This window comes from Orycteropus afer, unplaced genomic scaffold, assembly GCF_000298275.1.
Source record: "Orycteropus afer afer isolate SDZICR_OR568_19922 unplaced genomic scaffold, OryAfe1.0 scaffold00165, whole genome shotgun sequence".
Classification (NCBI taxonomy): Eukaryota; Metazoa; Chordata; class Mammalia; order Tubulidentata; family Orycteropodidae; genus Orycteropus; species Orycteropus afer.
Genome location: NW_006921752.1, coordinates 2,236,472 through 2,256,435, shown reverse-complemented (window position 1 = coordinate 2,256,435; position 19,964 = coordinate 2,236,472). Strand labels below are relative to the sequence as shown.

At 53.1% G+C, this 19,964-nt stretch overlaps 1 protein-coding gene across 1 annotated transcript in view; it reads left to right on the top strand.

Annotated features, from left to right (window-relative positions):
- Positions 1 to 1,011: 1,011 nt before the first annotated feature.
- The window catches only part of ALX4 (ALX homeobox 4), a 56,749-nt gene continuing 37,796 nt past the window's right edge, over positions 1,012 to 19,964 (top strand). Inside the window, exon 1 of the mRNA XM_007946520.2 lies at positions 1,012 to 1,468. Within this exon, the coding sequence (XP_007944711.1) occupies positions 1,012 to 1,468 (457 nt within the window). The remainder of the gene's footprint in view (positions 1,469 to 19,964) is intronic.

Here is a 19,964-nt window from a genome sequence, read left to right as displayed (position 1 = left end):
CCCTTGAGGAAGAGGCGGGGAGAGCCGAGGGTTTCTCCCGTGTTCCGTGAACACAGGGCCCTCGGCACCCCTGACTTAAAGTCATTGGGGAGAGTGTAACTAAACAGACGTGAAAGCGACCTTGCCCGGAGCGACTATGTCTTACGTTAATTCCAGAATGAAAGGGAATAGTGAGCAGGAGTTGGAAACAAGAAAAAGGCACCAGTGGGAAGGTTGAGTCCGACAGCTGCACCGCCAAGTTCAAGCGGAAGCGTCCCAATGACTCCTGCACCCGGAGGCCAGCGGTCCATCTGATTCTGAATGTCAATACCTGTTATTATTATTTTTTAACCTGTCACCGACGTTTCGCATGTCCTCCGCCTCAGGCCAAGCTCTGACCAGCCAATTCCCAGCGGACCTCGGGGGCCTAGGGAGTCCTGGCACCTCCCTACTCAGCCTAAGATTGGAAAGACCCTGGGGCGCCCCTCAATTGAATTCCGCCCCCCCCCCCGCACCCCTTAGAGCCTGTTAGTAGCATCTCTTTAAGAGACAGGAAAGGAGGGGCGAGGGCGGGAGCAAGGAGACTGGGGAGGGAGGAGGAGGGAGAGAAGGAGGGGAGAAGGAAGGAGCGAGTCAGGGGAGGAAAAAACTCTTTCTCTCTTTCTTTCTTTCTTTTTCTTTTTCTTTTTCTTTTTTTTTTTTTTTTTTTGTTGCTTCAAAATCTTAAGTGGCTTTGGGAGATCTGGTTAACTTTCCGAAACATCTGAATCTTTTTACAGCCCTCCGTTCTTTCCCTAGGCCAGCTGTGGGGAGGGAGGAGAAAACGGGGGAGGGGAGAGAGAGAGCAGAGAGAGAAAGAGAGAGAGGGAGGGAGACTGGCGTGGAGCTGGAGGAGGGAGCGAACAAGCAGGCCCGCGGAGCTCACAGCCACCACCTCCACGCCTCTCCAAACTCGGAGCCAAGGCGCGCGGTGGCGTCCTCGCTCTCTAGCTCACGCCCCCGCCCGCCGCCCGCCGCCCGCGCACGCCAGGCATGAATGCGGAGACTTGCGTCTCTTACTGCGAGTCGCCGGCCGCTGTCATGGACGCCTACTACAGCCCGGTGTCGCAGAGCCGGGAGGGCTCGTCTCCTTTTAGGGCATTCCCTGGCGGCGACAAGTTCGGTACAACTTTCCTATCGGCCGCCGCCAAAGGTCAGGGCTTCGGGGACGCCAAGAGCCGGGCCTGCTACGGCTCGGGGCAACAAGACCTGGCGCCCCCCATGGAGAGTGGCTCCGGTGCGCGGGGCTCCTTTAACAAGTTCCCGGCCCAGACTCAGCCTCCGGCCCCGCAGCCGCCGCCACCGCAGCCGCAGCCGCAGCCGCAGGCGCCCGCACAGCAGCCGCATCTCTACTTGCAGCGAGGCGCCTGCAAGACGCCCCCGGACGGCAGCGTCAAGCTCCAGGAAGGCAGCGGCGGCCACAACGCGGCCTTGCAGGTCCCCTGCTACGGTGAGTGTGCGCGCGGGTCCCACGGGGCTGGGGACCCGGGACCCGGGGCCCGGGGCTTCGGCAGCAATCAGTACTCCCTCGGCTTGCGGGAGGCAGGAGTCGTCCCGCTGGGGAGGCACGGGACTCGGCTAGGAAAATAAGATCTCCCGCTCCGAGCGAGTCCAGGAATCTGCCCTGCTTCTTCCTATCTCCTGACCTGGGGCGCGGAGCGTTTGCCTTTTAAACTCAATTCGACCTTGTCGCGGTTTCCCCAAGCCACTCACTATGCATTGCCCGAGGAGCCCGATTTGAAACTGATGCTGCGCATCGACCGGCTGGACACTTGCGGCGGGCAGGCGGCGCAGCGCTCCGGAGCGGGACTCCGGGCTGCCGAGGTTTCGCTCTCAGCCGGCCGGAGGCTCCCTGGGTAACGCCGCAGGTGGGAGCTTCACAGGTGCGGAGCCTTGAGCGCGGTCGCTGGAGCGCGCAGGAGAAGCCGCGGCGTAGCGGCGCAACACTGGTGCGGGTCGGGAGACGCCTGGGGTCGGGGAGATCCGAGTCCCGGATTCCGGAGCGTAGCTCGCCGCGGGGAGGAGGGCTCTCCCGGATTCCCGGGCTCCTCTCTCTCAGCGATCTTTGGAGAGAACCGGCCTCGGAACAATAGTTTAGAATTGGGCGGGGAAGCAGGAAGTGCAGGGTTCTAGGCGGCGAGGGGCCGTGGGAAGAGCGAAGCTTTTGAATCCCGCTGTGGACCTACAGGAACCCCGAGGGAGCTGGCCTAAATGACCTCCAAGCCCCCTTGACGCGGCCGTAGGACACAGGCCTGGGCCGCCAGAGCGCAGCGACCGTTCACCTGAGAAAGTCTTTCCAGAGCGGCCTGAGGCTGGGGCAGCTCGGGAGCTTTGGCTTTCCTTCATCCACAGAATTGGGTTCTGTGAGAAGCCCTGAGCTGGAAGAAAAAGGCATGGAGAAGGGAAGGCAAAACTTTCTGGAGCAGTAACCCAAGCTCTCGGGTTGAAGCCTTGGCCTTGGCATTCTGGCCCTGGTGAGAAGCACTGACTGTGCTGACCCAGGTTCATGGAGAAGCAGTAGGCCTGGGGACAGAAGCGAGGCCTTGCTGGAATAACCTTAGGAAAACAGCCCTTGGCAACCACTTCTCACCCTCAAGCTCACTCTCCTGCAGGCTCAAACTAACTCATGGTGGATGTTGACACCCACAAACATACACAGTCATTTGCTTGTCTGCACTTGGGTTCAACACACACACACACACACATCTGCCTCCTGAGCCAACCTGGTCAAACACCAAATACACACACTCATGACCTTGCACACACTCTCAAACCCACAGGAGGACTGAAAGCAGATCTAGAAAGATCCAGTGGCTTATTCCTCTAGTCCCCTGCTTTTCCTATCCACCCTTCTGCTAGAGTGAAATCAGGCACTCGGATCCACAGACACTCCCAGGTACAGACAGCTCCACACAGGTGCCTCCTGCACACTCACTGCAGGCACAGGCCTTCCCAGGCCCAGGGACTCAGGGTCCCCCCTCCAGGAATCACCCACGCCCCTCCTGGTCTCTGCCTTTTGGGACTAATGGGTGAGAATGAGGCACAGACTGGGGGACACATGAATGTTCATTGTGCAAACCCGGGGCCACATGCATTTTTCTTCCCTCTGCACTGGATTTCCATATTTTCAAAAAATTTACCACTTCTGAGGAGGCCAAGGGATCAGGCAGAGAGCCCTAGCATCTCCGAACCTCTTGTTTAGAAGACACCAGATCCCTTCAAGTCCAGAGGGAAAGGAAAGAGGGCTTACCCCCTTGGAACACTCTCAGTGTGCCTTGCTGGGCCTCTGCACACCAGCCTGAACCTTCTTTGTCCTCTATGAGCCTCCTTAGCCATAGCCAGTGGAAATGAGGGGAAGGGCTGGCCACTTGACCTGGGACTGCCCCTAACCCACAGTGGGACCTGAGGCTAGTGACTCCTCTAAATCCCTGTTTCCTGGTCTGCATCATGGGATATAAAAAGGGCCTTTCTGGGTCTTTTGTGGGAGTAAAGTAGCCCCACGGCGAGGGCCAGAGCCTCCCTCCACCAAATTTCTGTCCCCACCCTCTATGCTCTTTGGAACCTGTGAGCCCTCAATTCCAAGAATAAGGCAGTCCGGGCCCATGCTGCTGCTCTGGGCAAGGACACAAGCTGCAGGTTGGGTGAAAAGCAGTCCCCACTGGCTGACAGGACTCTACTGCCCTGCTGCCCAAGATGGAAGCAGTTCAGGGCAAAGCTGCTCACGGAACAGCCCACACTGTTTGTTCTTTCCCATCTCTCCACTGGGGTGCCCTGTCCACGAGGGACCTTTAGGTTCCAGATGGAGGAAACTGAGACACCAAGAGGTGAAGCTCTGCCATCTCCGGGGGCAAGGCCACGGGAGTTCACTCTCTGGTAGTCTGCAAACAGGGAAACTGAGGCACACATTGGCAACGAGTCTTTCCCACCTTGTGACAGCGGGGACTCAAAAGGGGGAGAAGGCAGTTCAAGGAAAAAGCTTCCGGACTTCCCAGGAGCTGGGCAAAGGCAGACCTGGCCTCAGCTGCTCTCGGTCCACTCGGACCCAGCAACCTCTTTCCTGGGTCCGGGGTACGCGGGCCAGAAACTGGTCCTTTGATCTGTGCACTGAGTGGAACTGGAGGCGGGACTCGAGACCTCCTCTCCGACCACAGCCTCGGGGCGCCGCAAGTCTCCTCTAAGCGCCTTTCGGTGCGGGCCGGAGCGCTGCGCCAGGGCCGCGCCGAGGGAGCTCGGGAAAGAAAGCTGCCTGGAGTCTCGGCCGGCGGCGTCTGCTCCGGGTTGTCCAAAGAAAGGGTGAGAAATCCTCACTGGCCACAAGCGTGCCCGAGCCCCTCCCTGGGCCTCCGCTTCCCGGTTTGCGCTAAAAGGGCGATGAACAAAATGCCGAGACATTCGCATTTTTACGAAGTCTCCCCACTGGGTCCTCGCCTGCTGCAATCCTGGTCTCGCCTGGCTCCGGGTCGGTGCTTCGGCTTCCCGAAGTCCGTGTCTGTCCCGCCGAGCCCAGAGCCGCCCCGTAGGCTCCGGGAGACACGCCACTTAGGAGACCCGACGTTTCTCAGCGCTGTGCCGCGCTTCCTCACGGCCCGGACCAGGACCCCAGCACCTCGCGCCCAAACCCGGGCCGGGCTTCCCGAGCCGCCGCGGGTGCACCAGGTCTCGGCCTAGCACCCAGGACGCCGGGCCGCTGCCGGGGGCAGCCCTGCTACCTCCTCTTTCGCTTTCGGTTCGGTGCACGTAGGTTTTCGTTGCGAGCAGATTGCTCTCCAGGACCGGATGGCTGCGCTCTCGGCGCCGCCGGGGTCTGGGAAGACTCTCTGAGGCCAGAGACTCTTGGGGCGCCGCGGAGGAACTGCTCATGATTTTTCGAACTAAACGCAGCGCATCAACACAATCCACACACCACGAAATGTGTAAACTCGCCTGAGTCTATTCGAATTTAGTCAAAGAACCGGGGCGTATTTTTGTAGCGAGAGACCCCCCAAAACAGCAAGAGATGGAGACGCAGGAGGAAGCAGAAAAGCCCGTGAGTGATTGTGGAATGATCGAGACTAAACTCGAGCCTGGGAGCAGTGGCATTGTGGCGGTGGCGATTCCTGGTCAGTTTTCCTGGTGTAGAAAGATGCTTTTAATTTTTTACTTCGTACATTTCCACAGTCGCCAGCCTGCGGTACAATTGCTCGCCAAGCCAGAACAATCCGGTCTCAAGGCATACGTTTTTAAACGGAGAAACCGAAGGCTACCTAGATTAAGGTTCTAGTATTATTTTAAATCAATCGATGCCCACAATTCTTTTCTTCATTATCACTTACATACAGTAAAACACGCCGCTTTTAAGTGGAAAGCTCAAATAATTGTTACGTGCGTGTCCACCAATGGCCCTGGCTACCACTCTGATCGAGACAGAGAATATTTACAGCATCCTTAGTATGAAATCTTTTGGGGATTTTTTTTTAAGCTGTTATAAGAACATTTCAGAAGACTTCGGGGCCGAGGACCTCGCCTTATTCCCTGTCGGTAGTGTTACTTGAGCAGAGTGGCCTCTGCGCCGTCCCGGCTCGTGTGCGAGGGTGCAACAGGATGCGTCAGAAACCTCGCGGCGCCCGGGTGATCCTGGAGTCACTGAAGCCCAGGGCAGTCCGCGCTGGGACGCGAGGCCGCGGTAGGAAAACAAGTTAAGGCTCTTTCCGTCAGAACGCGCCAAGGTCCGGAGGACTTCCATTTTGGAGAGCCGCCGGGGTACTTTTTGTCCAAGAATGTAGCTTCACCGCGACCTGAGCCACTTTCTCTCTTCCCACAGCTGTGTGCACGGCTTGGCTTTGGTGGCAAATCGAAATATTAACTGGAAATTCATCGCAGCTGCCAGGGCTAAGGGGAGATTGGCACCCGCGAGATTGTCTGAGGTTCAGGCATCTCCGGGGACCCTTGAACACGGGTCCTCGAGGCTGTAGGCGTAGAGAGGCAAGAACTGCTGTCCGAAGCCCTGGCAGCTCGGCGGGCATGGGGAGTTGGGAAGCTGTGCTCGTACCACAAGCCTCTCCCTGCCTGGAAAGCGGAGCCGGGCAGTGGGTGCGAGAGCACTGCTGGTCAGAGAACTGCTGGCACTCAGCCTCGGCCGGCAGTCCTCGCTCAGGAAGACAGGGGACCTAGCCCTAGGCTGGGACACCGCTCTTGAGTGGGGTCCTGAGAGCGTTTTGCTGCCTCCGGACGCCGCCTGCCGGGCGCCACCTGGACACGTGAGACCATAGCTTCGGGGTTCCCCAGAAGTTGCTCTAAGGCTTTGCTCCCCCCGCTCTTCACTGCGGTAACAAGGCGGGTTATCAGATTAGAAATGGAGGCGACGAGGACCTGGCTACGGGGTGATACCGCCCAGGGAGTCCACTGTCCAGTTTTGCCAGGAGGCCGCAGACGTCACACATCATCCTCCAGGCCAGCAGCCCCGCAAAGAGCTAAGTCGGGGGAAGCGCTTCTTGCAAATGGTGCCTTTTGAGGGATGGAGGGGCACCCCTCTCCGGCCAGAAAGCCCTCCTAGCCGCAGCGAGTAAGGGCTGTGAGCTTCACGGCGATCTGAGTTACCAGTGGCCCCGTTACTGCTCCTCCAGAGGGTAGGCCTGCCCTTCCTCTCAGTTACAGACGTGTAGATGGGCGACCTCTCCGGGTGCAGCGCATCCCGCGGCAGAAGCCGGTCTCCCCAGAAAGGGGGACGAAAAGCTCAATGGGTCGGAGGGAAGGTGTCGCAGGGCCCCAGTAACACCAGACCCGCCCACCGTACCACTTCACCTCCACAGCAAAGGCTCTACTCCACCCCAGTGCCCCCTTCACGGGCCAGCACCACGCAGGAGAAAGTGGGAAAGGAGTTGAAGCTCAGAGGAACGAGAGCCTGGTGGGTGGGTGGTGGTGCGGGGCCGCGGACGGGTGCAGCTGCAGCAGAAGCGTGTCGGCGGTGCGCGCGGTGCTCTTTGAAGAGGCGGAAGTGACTGGGAGATACTGACAAGGGCAAGAGGCACTGCTGCCCGCCAGATACCTGTCGTTCCCTGCAACCGCAGCGCGTGTACTTGATACCGCATGGTTCGGAGCTGCCGGGCGCAGCTGCGGGTTGGAGAAACAGCCAGAACCCGTAAGCACTTCAGGGGATTCTTAAAGCGGATTCTCATTTTAAAATAGGGGCGGCAGCGGCCCCAAGTGCCCACACCTCAGGCGGATGGGACACTGCAGCCAAGTCGGGGCGGAGGGGTTGGTTCTCCGAGAGCCACAGTACCACGCGGGTCGCAGCGCCAGGAGGAGAAGGTTGGGCCGCGATGCTAAGGTCTGGCTTGGCACGTGTGGGGGCAGAGCGCACGGTCAGGATGTTAGGTCCCGATGGGTCTCCACGTTCTCTTTACTTCCTGTATGGCCTTGGGGACGTCCTTTCTAATGTTCGGCCCTGTGAAATGCGGGCGCTTGGATAGCTTCAAAGGCCCCTCTGGGGTTTCCGTACCGGTACCAGTCTGGACCCACGGCCACCCCTTTCTTTGCCTTCCCCACCCCCACAAACATCCATTTTTGCCTGGGAGAAATCGGAAGTAAGGTAGACTACAAAGGCTTCCCTGGCAGCGGAAACTGGTTCTAAGAGTTCCCCTGGGTGTACAGAAGGGGCACAGTGACCAGACACCCCCAGACTCCGCTTCTGTCGCTGCAGCTGCAGCATGGCCAGGGGCTGCGCTTGAATGCAGATTCTGGGCTCGGGACTAGGGCATAAATGTGGAGAAAGGGTGAACCACAGAATGTCCTTACCCACACATGGCCAGGTTCAAGCCAGGACTGCGGGGCTCCTGGCACCTCGGGCCACTCATGTCCCCAGTCTTTGTTTATGTGTCCTGTCTTCTCATTTATTGAGTACCTACTATGTGCTGGAGCTCTGGTGGCATAGTGCCTAAGGCATTTGACTGCTAACCAGAAGGCTGGTGGTTCAAACCCACCAACCACTCCTGGGAAGGAAGACTGGGCAGTCTACTTCTGTAGAGATACTATCTTGGAAACCCAAGGAGGGGTTGCTGTGAGTCGGAGTCAACCCAATGGCAGTGAGTTTGGTTTGTTTTTTGGTACTATATGCTGGTCCTTTTTTTAGGAGAACAAACCAAGCATCTGTCAGACTACCTATAGTTTCATCCTTCCAGTCGTATACAGTTGGACTTAAATATTTACTGGAGGAAGAATTGGTGTTTCATTCACACTGTTTCTGCGAGCATGGTTAAGCACAGCTGTGAGCATATCCCCGTATCTCGGTCCTTGTGATTGTAGGCCTGGAGGTTTGTGAGAGCGTGTGCACAGCATGAACGAAGCGGCTGTGCGCGCCTCTGGGTGTGTGCCCCGCTCATCCTCAGCGGGCGTGCGTCATGCTGTCCAAGTGTGTTGCAGGGCGGGGCTGTGTGCCCTCCTGTTTGACAAGTGTGCGTGCTCTCCAGCTTGTGCCTGTGAACCTCGCATGCGCAGGCCGCGTGCTTAAGATGGTGAGCACCTGTATGCAGCTCCAGGTGCCCACCCTCGAGCGTGGCATAACCTCCACCACCAGAGTTGCCCACAGAGAGAGACGGTGACTAAGGGACCCATGCATCACGACCTGTGGCCTTTATGACGCCAGCCGTGAAGCTCCCCCAAGAGGCTGAATCATCCAGTTGCAGAAGCTCCCTGTGGTCAATCCTGGGCAGGGCCGATGACCCCCAGGCATCCTCTTGGTGCCGGTAGACACATACACTCAGCCCACCACGTCGTTTAGATGCCTCACTTCAGCCACCATCTCTGAGGGTACCCTCTGTCCCGTGCCTTGGCTCATTGTGGAAGGCAGCTATCATAACACTATCTTCTTGCACTTTGTTAATCGCAGTGGAGCCATTCTGAGTCATGGCAATCCCATGTGCAGAGTGGAACTGCTCCTTAAGGTTTTCAAGGTTGTGACCCTTCAGAAGCAGATTGCTAAGGCCTGTCTTCTGAGGTGCCCTTGGGTGAGTTCGCATTATCAACCTTTTGGCTAATAATCCAATGCTTAACAGTTTGCACCACACAGGGCCTCCTTTCCATTTGACTGCTAACCAAGGCTGGAAGTTCAAACCCACCTCAGAACGAAGATTGAGCAACTTCCTTCCATAGAGATATTGTTGTTATATGCCGTCGAGTCGGACCTGACTCATAGTGACCCCTCTTTGGGTTGCCAAGGCAGTATCACTATGATACCGCCTCCAAAACCCAAGGAGGGGTTGCTGTGAGTCAGGAATGACTCCATGGCAGGAGTGTGGTTTTTGATAGGGACTCATTAGCACATGAGCCACCTGAGGCTTCAGGAAAAATGGAGACCTTCTGCTGGGTCACTTGGACAGCAGAAATTTGTTGCCTAGATGGAGCCCTGGCAGCATAGTGCCTAAGGCATTTGACTGCTAACCAGAAGGCTGGTGGTTCAAACCCACTAGCTACTCCTTGGAAGGAAGACTGGGCAATCTACTTCTGTAGAGGTACTGCCTTGGAAACCCAAAGACTGTAAGTTGGAACCCACTGGACAGCAGTGAATTTGACTTTTGGAGATAGAGCTCCTCCTTTCACTGCTAGGGTGGGGGTGGGGGCGGGGTGGAGGTTGAGAAGAGAAGGGGGAAGGCTTAGAAAAATCTGATCCCTGCACACCCACTCTGTCCCTTTACTGGGATGCCTCCAATAAGTAGCACACTCGCCCTGTGCATCACAGAGGTCGGTGGATGGTTTGCCATCCCCCATCCCCCGCTCTGTCTCCTCAGAAATGAGATGGAACCCACCATGTACTGATGGGAATGGGGGGGCATGGGAGGAGACCCCATGGTGTTTCTGATGCTGATGGAATTGTAGGGACTGGGCCACAGGCCAAGGCGCCCTGGCAGCACAGTGGCTAAGCACTCAGCTGCTAATCAAGTTTGGCGGTTGAAACTCACCAGCCACTCGGCGAGAGAAAGATGTCAGTCTGCTTCTGTAAAGAGTACAGCCTTAGAAACCCTGTGGGGCAGTTCTCCTCTGTCCTACAGTATTGCTATAAGCCAGAAGCAACTTCACCACAGGCAGTGGGTGTCCCGCATGCATCAGCCAGAGCGACTCCTGCTCTCTCCCTGGCTCCCAGGCCCCAGTTTTCTTTTCAAAGACTGCATGCCAGCTAGAGGTTAGCAGAGCCCAGATGACTACATTACAGCCCACCCCTAGCCCATACCCACCCACACACGGATGGCCGACAGCTGGGCTGGCATTGTCTTCCAGGCCCTGGGACCTGAGTCACACCCAGGAGCCTAAGTACACCACACACACACACACACACACATACACAATCAAGGTGGCAAGTCAAGGTGGGGTTCACCTAGTGTTGGAAGAGATACAGACAGCTGCTGGCCCAAATGTCCTGCTTCGAAGAGGAGGGGACTGAAACACCTGATTCCGTTTACTCACCAAACTTTGCCTGATGCTACACCAGGCCTAGGGGGCATTCTGAAAAGCACTGACAGCCCCTTCCTTCAGATCCAGAGGGGAGACAAGAAGTACCCATGCCATTGCCAGCTCACTGGGTGGGACTGGCGCTGGTATGGAGGATGCCCAGACGCAGGCCGTGCAGGGAAGCCTGGGTTAGCTGTGAGGCATGAGGGCTGCCCATGGGGTTTAGTGCTCAATAGAAGCCACCACTTGCCCCCTGCCCTGAACTGCCAGGTGGGCGAAACCTCAGGAAGGTTGTTGGGGAAGTTGGAAGTTCCCTAAAAAGGTTGGGATATCCTCTGGGCAGAGGTCTGGAAACCTATCTGCTTCTTCCCTCCTGGACTTTCTCCTTTCCTCCCTGGACACTCTCTGGAGATTAGGAGACCTGGGTTCAAGTCTTGGCTTTTCTGTGGAAACCCTCATGTGCCCTTGGAAGAGCCCACTCATCTCTCTGCTTCACATTAATTTTCTTCATTTGTAATATGGGGCTGCTTGGGCCTCTCCTTTCTGTGGGGGGCAGAGATGTGAGACTGGAGAGAGAGTGCTAGCAGGAACCCCCAAACTACCACATTCTCTGCCTAAGGAAATGCTTGTCCTTGCTCCCACTCCCTCATGTTGTGCCCTTTGAAGGTTCTACCACCTGTTGCCATAAAGAGGATTCTGACTCAGGGCGACCCTATCCATGTGCATCAGTAGAACTGTGCTCTCAGGGTTTTCAAAGGCTGATTTTTATCTTATTTTATTTTATTGTGATTCCGGTGAAAGTTTACAGAGTAAATTCATTCTTCATACAGCAGTTCACATACACTTTGTCTCATGACATCGACTGTAATTTCCCACAATGCAACAGCTCTCTTTCCACTTCCTCCCCATAGTAACCTTTTCCTTGTGTTCTTCCCTCCCATGCACTCCTGCTCCCTGAGCTATCTCCCTGTGCATACACAGCCCTTGTATTCTCCCATGATTGATCTCTCCAAGAAGAGTATCTACCTAATGGAAATGTTCAGCTGATATGCCTGTCTTTTGTTTGGCTGGAAGCCACAGGAGTGTATTCAATTCCAGACCACCAGGCTCTATCAGACCAGCAAACCTGATCTTTCCGTCTCTCTCTCTCTCTCTTTTTTTTTTTTTTTTTGTTATTATTTTGAGTTTTGTTCCACATTGTTCTCCCACTCTATCAAAGATCTCCTATATAGATCCCCCTCTGAGTGGTTGACAGTGGTATGGTAGCTGGGCACCATCTAGTTCTTCTGGTCTCATATAGACTGAGGATTGCATGGTGTACCAGTCACCAGGACTAATTGTTTCCATGCATCTTTGGTTTTCTTCATTCTTCTTTGCTCTGGATGAGAAGAGACCCATCATTGCATCTAGATGGCTGCTTGCAAGCTTTTAAGATCCCAGTCACTACTCACCAAATAGGATGTAGAACAAAGTTTTTGTGTAGTATGTTATGCCAATTGAGCTTGATGTCTCCTGCGACCATGGTCCCGAGCCCACAGGTCCAACTACTTGCTCCCTCTGGGTACCTGACTGTGACCAAGAAGTGACTACAGCCTTGTCCCTTGTCACCTCTACTATATTCCTGGGAATTCTTACAGATCATACAAATACACTTGTAGAAACATCGTCTGTCAAAGGCTGATTTTTCAGAAGTGATCACTAGGCCTTTCTTCTGATGTAGTTCTGGGTGGACTTGAACCTACAGCCTTTCAGTTAGTAGTCAAGCACATTAACCCTTTCACCATCCAGAGAGCTAGACTATTACAAACAGTAGTGATGCTGGGGTTCTGACCAGGTTTCAGAGTGAGAAAGGAGACATTGGTGCCCTTCCAGATGTGTGAGCCTCCCCAAAGTCCAGGGGTCTACTTGGCCTTGCCTGTAGCCCCACCATTCAGCCATGTAGGTTCATATCTGGTTCACATCCCAGCACTGAGCTGGAACACCTCCATAAACCCATACCTTCAAAGGGAGCTCCCCAACCAGCAGGGAAGGCAAAGGTACACACAGCCCTGCTACAGAGGTCCCCTTTCAAGGCCTCAGTCTCTCCATTAGAAAAATGCCTGAGTGGGATTTCTGAGGCTCTGGGGTCCTGTGAGTTGTCAGGCCTGCACTGAGTGAGAAGGGGGCTGGGATCAAGGCACATGGAAGGTGTATGGTTCTCCAGGATCCTGGTGGGGTGGGTGGGCTCTGGACTCCAGCACTTTGCCCAATTCATTGTTCTAAGAAGCTCCTTGGGTGGCAGAAGATTGGTCCAACCTGCAAAAAGTTAAGAGTATATGCCTTGTCTGACTCGTTGCCTCGGTTTCCTCATCTGCAGAGCAGGGACCATAATGCAGTGAAGCTGCTGGGGTGTGAGTCAAGGGGGGATTAGAGTTGGCAGTGTACTGTTGCTGATAGCACCATGTGATCACTCACACTGAGGGAGCCCTCCCTGAATCCCCCACATCGTGCTTTTTCATTGAGTTCCTATCACACCCCTATAAGATAATCCTATTATAATACCTAAGTCATGAATGAAAACTGAGACTTGCAGGGATGAGTAGCTTGCCTAAGATGGGACAGCTGGGAAGGTGAAGGCAAGTTCTTGATGGTTAAGGGCTCCAAGAATCTAAAAGGCATTCTTTTTTAGGATGATCCTAATTAGCCTTAAGGTCACTGTAGTCCTATCCCAGGCTGGGTGTTATGAACATGGCCAGCAGACAGCACTGCCCAGCCCATGACCTGCCTGCACTCTTCCCAATGGGGAGTCCACTTCTGGGGGTACGGTGAGGAGTCATGAATCAAGTTTTGGTTTTGATGCTTGGCAGGTCAGAGTTCTAGTCCTGACTCTGACCTTAGGCATAGCTTCTTGACCTTTTTACATAACCTGCAGGACACGTAAGAAGACAGTGGTAGATCCAATGTAGGTGCCTCATAGTTGATGTGAGGGATTACTCCTTGAGTTTCCAGAGTCCCCAGAAACATACCAGAGCCTCTGGGTCAGGACAGTGTAGGAACTTCTGTGGGACCAAACCTGGGGAAAATAATACCTTCCTCCCACGGAAGATGAGAGAATGCATGAAGTGTTTGTTTTGTTTCAAGCTGTTTCTACAGAGTCTGCAGCAGGGGTTGGTGCAGGTAGTACATGTTCAATAAATGTTTGTTGATGAATGAATGAATGAATGAGTAACATGGGACATGAACGTGCTAGGAACTCTACAGATCTTTTCTATCTTCTCTCTCTTTCTCTTTTACTTTCATTGTGGTGAAACAATATACTACAAGACATTTGCCAACATAACAACTTTCACATTTATAGTTCAGAGACATTCATGATATTTTCCATGTTGTGCCACCATTATTGCTATCCTTTTCCAAAATATTCCACCACCATTAGCATAAACTCAATGCCTGGAAAACAAAAGCTTCCCCTTTCCCCCTCCCTCCTATCCCTCTGGTACCCACTGATCTCTATCTCTATCTCTATCTCTATCTATATATCTATATCATCTATCTATCTATCTACATATATATATTCCCCGCCCCCCACAACCTGTCTAGGAATTTTCTCTTCTCTACCCTTCCATCCCTGGTAACCAACAAAGAAAGTTTCCTTCCATGTATAAACCTTTCCTTGACTTTTTACAATAGTGGACTAATACAATAGTTTCTGTGATTAACTTATTTCATTCAGCATAATGGCCTCCAAGTTTATTCATGCTATGCAATGTTTTGCAGATTCTATGTTATTCTTCAGGGTTGCATAGTACTCCATTGTGTGTATGTACCACAGTTTGTTTATCCATTCTTTGGTTGATAGGCACTTAGGTTGTTCCCATCTCTTTGCTATTGTGAATAGTGCTGCGATGAACATGGCTGTGCATACCTTCCATCTTCTCTTCCATCTGCCTCCCTTTGAAACAGGGCCTGGGATGGACACTTTGGTCTGAGAACTTGACTTCTGGTTCTCTTGCATCCTCATGGAAAATAATTTCTTTCTCCTAGGACTCCCTGTGAGTTGTTGAAGTAGAGAGGCACCAGGGAGCCCCATTTTGGATGAGCCTTCCATCTTTTCAGACTCTGACATTCCCTCTCTACCACTTCCCCCGGGACTCACCTTGGAGACCACAGGCTTGGGGGTCCAGCTCCCACATCCCCCAGGGCTGGCTGTAGTCAAATGCACTCCCTGACTCTTCTCCTTAGGCCTTCTCATTCCCTGAAGGAGCTCCAGGTCCGTCCACCTGCAGCCCCATCCCTCGTCTGCCCTCTCTAGGCCCTCATTCCTCCCTGTTCTCTGCACAGTAGGGCCGCCCACCCAAGAGCTGCTGGTGCTCTTCTTATGCTCCACCCCAGGGATTCTGAGATCCTCCCAGATCCCAACAGATGAAGCCATCTGCCCTGGCCAAGATGCTGTCCTGACCTCACAGCCACCACCCTACCTGGGGCCCCAGCTTGTCCTGTCTGCCCCAAGGCCTCACCTCAAGACCTGGATTCTCTCCTAATAACACTAAAGAGTCCTCCCACTTGTCCCCCAGCACTTGCTGTCTGCAGGGCATCTGTGATCCCTGAGTCCTACCACTGGCCTGCACAGGAGGAACTGCACCCCCAGTTTACGGAACCAAACCCAGGCTCAGAGAGGCCAAGCAGCTCACCTGGCACACAATGAGACCAGGACCCTGTTTTATACCTGTTCCTACCACACAATGAGGGGTGCACACTGGCACTGAGGCTCCAATGTGCCTGTGTGGGAATGCCAACCCAGCCTTAGGAGCTCGTTCTTGGCCAAGTTTATTCTTTACGTTTTGGTGAAAATACGCAGAGTAGAGCATACACCCATTCATCAATTTCTGCATGTAGTACAGCCTTGGTAACCCTCCACCTTGTGTCACTGTTCTCATCATTTCTACCCATATTGTCACCACCACTGGCTTACACTCACTACCCCTAAACTTCTCTCTGCTTTAGAGTTTCTCTTGACAATTTGATGCTATCTGGCTAGGGTTCTAAACCTCTCAATGCCCCAGTTCCCTCATCTGTGAGTCGAGGAGGATAATACACCTGCTCGTGCAGGGCTGTTGTGGGGATGAGATGAGGTAATATCTGTGAAGCACTGAGAGCTGAGACTGGAGTTTTGTGTGTACTCAGGACCAGAGGCCACTATCATGGGTCCCAAGTTCTATGGGGTTGATGTGGCCGCAGACAGGGAGGAAACCTGCCTGGAAGGGGCTCCCTCCTGCCTCTTTAAAGAGGGAATTGGACAAAGCTGTGTGAAGTGCTTGGCCAAAGGGTCCTCTGCCCAGCCTACAAGTCCTTCAGATTTGCATGCCCATGCCAGGAAGGAGCTGGGCACTTGGCCGAGAATAAGCTGGTTCCTGCCCTTGGGAAGCTGACAGCATCATTACAATGTGTTACATGTGGGGAGAGGAGTCCCTGGGTATTACAAAGATCAATGTGCTCAGTGGCTAACCAAATGGTTGGAGGTTTGAGTCTACCTACAGGCACCTTGGAAGAAAGGCCTGGCAATTTACTTTAAAAAAATCAGCCATTAAAACCTATATGGAACATGGTTCTACTGTGACACACGTTGGGTAGCTGTGTGTTAGAGCTGACTTGGCAAGTGGTTTTGGTTTACATGTGGGACCTTCTGGCTGGGGACATTTTAGCTGGACTTTGGAGATTGAATAGGAGCTCGCTAGCTGAAGGAACTGGAAATGGCATTCTAGACTCAGGAAACAACATGAACAAAGGCTTCACATCAGTAAGTGTACAGTTTGTGTGAGGGGGAATGTGTGTGGAGTGTAGGATATGGTGGACCCTGGTGAGACAGGGCCTGAGGCCTGAAGGCACAAAGCCGGGGGGCTGTATGTTTTCTGTTGAGGGGTTTGGACTTTGGGGGAGCCACTGGAGGACTCTGAGCAGTGCACTGGAGACCAAGGCCCCAGGCGGAAGGGTCCCTGTGCCACCTGGCATGGCCTTTTTATGTGAAGTCAGGAATCCCAGGATCCACTAGGACTCTCATGGGTCATCCTGTCCACCCCTGTGCCTCCAGGCCAGTGATTGACCAGCCAAAGAGATTCAGCTCAGAGACACATTTGTTTTCTGGGAATCAGGGCTGATGAGAAGGGGTAGGGGTCAGAGTCACAACCCTGATCCTTGACTAAGGTCCCTGGCTGTTTGGAAGCCTCCATATTCCCTTTGGCTGATCATCCTCTGAGGACCTGGCCCTTGGGGACATTCTCATGTACTGTAGGGCCCACAATGGCTCCCAAGAGGCCCAAACCTGGGACCACTTCCTTCATTAGCTGATTCCAGAATCCTTTCCAGGTACAGCTGGGAGGAGTCCCAGGAGGGAAGCCCCTGTCCACTCCCACCAGCTCAGCACTGTCTGTCCTGTGCATACTTGAAAATATTGTTTGATTTGCAAACAGGCACTTGCTGCTTGGGTGCCCTGCCTTAGTGGTGTACTCCAGTGGCAGCATAGCCAGGGCTGGGGCTCCGGGAACTAGTCGTGAGACTGCCCCCAGCTGGCAGCCACTGTGGGGAAGGAGGCTGCAGAGCTGTCACCCCAGGAAAGAGCTTCCTTGCTTTGGAATCACTGGCTGGGCGGGTGCAGAACAGCCTTCCAGCCTACACTTGTGGACCTTCCCTGCACCATTTAAATAGGCCACCTGGAGCCTGGTTTCCCAGTTGAGTGCCCTGAAGGGGCTAACAAGTGCAATTTCTAGTGTCCTTATACTGTCATAGAAACTATCTCACAATTGGCTACAAGAGGCTGCTGAAATCAGATGTCTTTGATTTGGGAAGGCTGGTACAGCTCAGGACCTGTGAGCAGATTTCCTGGGTTTGCTCCCTGAGCAGCAGCTGAGTGACCTTGGGCAACTTAACTGACCTCTCTGACTCGGCTTCCTTTTTTGTAAAGTGGGTACAAGAATAACATCTATCTTTTATAGATAACACTCCTTGGAGCTATTAATCGTGGGAGAACAGAAGGGCTGTGTATGCACAGGGAGACAGCTGGGGGCGGGGGCAGGAGTGCATGGGAAGGAGGGACATGGGGAAGAGGTAGCTATGGGGAGGAAGTGGGAAGAGAGCTGTTGCATTGTGGGAAATTGTAGTCAATGTCATGAGACAAAGTGTATGTGAACTGCTGTATGGAAAATGAATTTGTTCTGTAAACTTCCACCCAAATCACAATAAAAATTTGAAAAAACAAAAAAGGGAATAACTTTTAGGAATAATGTGACTATTCCTACCTTTTAGGAATAGTGTGAGAATTAACTGAGGTGATAGAAGCAAAGAGCCTAGAATAGTTCCTAGAACAGAGTAAGTGCTTGGTAAGTGTCCGCTGGATTGATTGATGGTACTTTGCTGGAATCCTGATGATGTCCAGCAGCTCAGACGCTTTGACAGTTACCATTGACTTGAATGCATAAAACCGGAAAACAAACAGATTGTTGTTGAATCTGTACTGCTTGGGTGACATTTAAAATATGGGTGAGTGATGAGAGGGGTGGAGGCTGGCCAGCTTCCTAGCATGGGGTAGGGAGTATCAAGGGGAGAAGAAAGGCACCCCCGGGCCCTCAGACCCTGTAACCCACATCTCCCCTGACTGCTGCACCCGATACCCAATACCCGTATCTCCCAAGCTCTTGTCGTTGCTGTCGCTGTCGCCATTGTCATGGGGATGGTGCGGGTCCTGGCAGCTGACTCGGTGGCAACTGACAACATTCCCCTGAGAAGCAGCAATAAGTTGCAAATGTAGGTACCTGTCACACATAGCAGTGGATTAAGGTGTTACTGGTAGAAGGTAAGGAGCTCTGGTCATGTAGTGGTTAAGGCATTCAGTTGTTAACCAGAAGGTTGGGAGTTCAAACCCACCAGCTGCTCCATGGGAGAAAGATGAGGCAGTCTGCTTCTGTAAAGACATACTTGGGAAATCCTGTGGGGAAGTTCTACTCTGTCTTATATTGTCACTAGGAATCGGACTTGACTGGGTGTCAGTGGGCTTGGTAGAAGGTGCACACTACATTTTAAAGCAGAGATGTATTTGAACTTTTTCAATCTGGACAAGCCAAAGGAAAGGATCATTTTAAACCAACATGGTAATTGTGAATATTGAAGGCAAGCTGAGTTACTTGGTCTTATTGTCTGTGGTGGGCAGAATGTGAACACATTGACTCCAAACCCTGGATTTCTATCAAACTCTAACCACAACCTTAGATATAAATGATCTTTTAGACATTTTGACTTTTTAAATCCATTTTACAGCATTAAATAGGAAACTTTTAAAAGCAAAGACCATCTTTTCCATACTCATCAACCTCAGAAAACTTTCAACAGCGAAACCTGGCAGTTAATTCAGCCCTTCCTCTTCCCTTCTTGTGCAAGGGGGTAAAAGCCTTCTTGCTTCTCAGTTTGTAATTGATTCTTTAGTTTAGAATGAACAAATCTGGAGAAAGACAACACTTAATTTTGGTGAAGGAGGCAAATCCTTTCTAGACTGATGCAGCACTTTTGCAGGCTGAGAAACTCTGTTACTTAAACAAGATGAACTTGCTTCAACAGCGTTGTTGGGTGCCAACACCGGGTGGGGTGGAAAAACTCACTGCCGTCGAGTTGGCTCTGACTCACAGAGACCCCTCCTTGGGTTTCTGAGGCGGTATCACTACAGAAGTAGATTGCCTAATCTTCCTTCTGAGGAGTGGCTGGTGGGTTTGAACTGCCAGCCTTCTGGTTAGCAGTCAAATTCTTTAGGCACTACACCACCAGAGCTCCTCCTAAGGGTGGATGCTACCATGAATTTGATCTTACAGTGCTTTGTGATTTAATTACTAGAGGCCATTAGGGGGACTCAGGGAGTCCCTGATATTAGGTGCTGTCGAGTCATCTCCACTCAGAGTGAGTCCCTGCTGGCGCAGATGTTCAGCTGGCTTGGCTGCTGACCAAAACGTTGGGGGTTCACATCCGCCCAGAGGTGCCTTGGAAGAAAAGCCTGGTGATCTACCTCAGAAAAACCAGTCACCGAAAACGCTGTGGAGCACAGGTCTACTGTGGCTCACATGGGGTCGCCAGGAGTAGAGTGGACCTGAGGGCAACCGGGAGAAAAGGGGCGGGGCGGGGAGCTCAGAGGAGGGGGTGACGAATCCACCAAACCAAAAAAAAAAAAAAAAAAACCAAACTCACTGCGGTCAAGTCAGATCTGACTCATAGCGACCCTTCCTTGGGTTTCCCAGGCAGTATCACTATGGAAGTACATTGCCCAACCTCCCTTCCAAGCAGTGGCTGGTGGGTTTGAACTGCCAGCCTTCTGGTTAGCAGTGCCTTAGGCACTATGCTACCAGAGCTCCAGCAAGAGCTAAAACTAGACTGGAAAGATGAATGGTGGTTCCTGTGGCAGAAAGGGCCCTGGCATGGCCCTGAGTCACTGAAGTTGCTGTTGAGTGGAACTTCCCCGTAGAGTATCCTAGGCTGTAATCTTTACAGGAGCAGATTGCCAGGCCTTTTCTGTC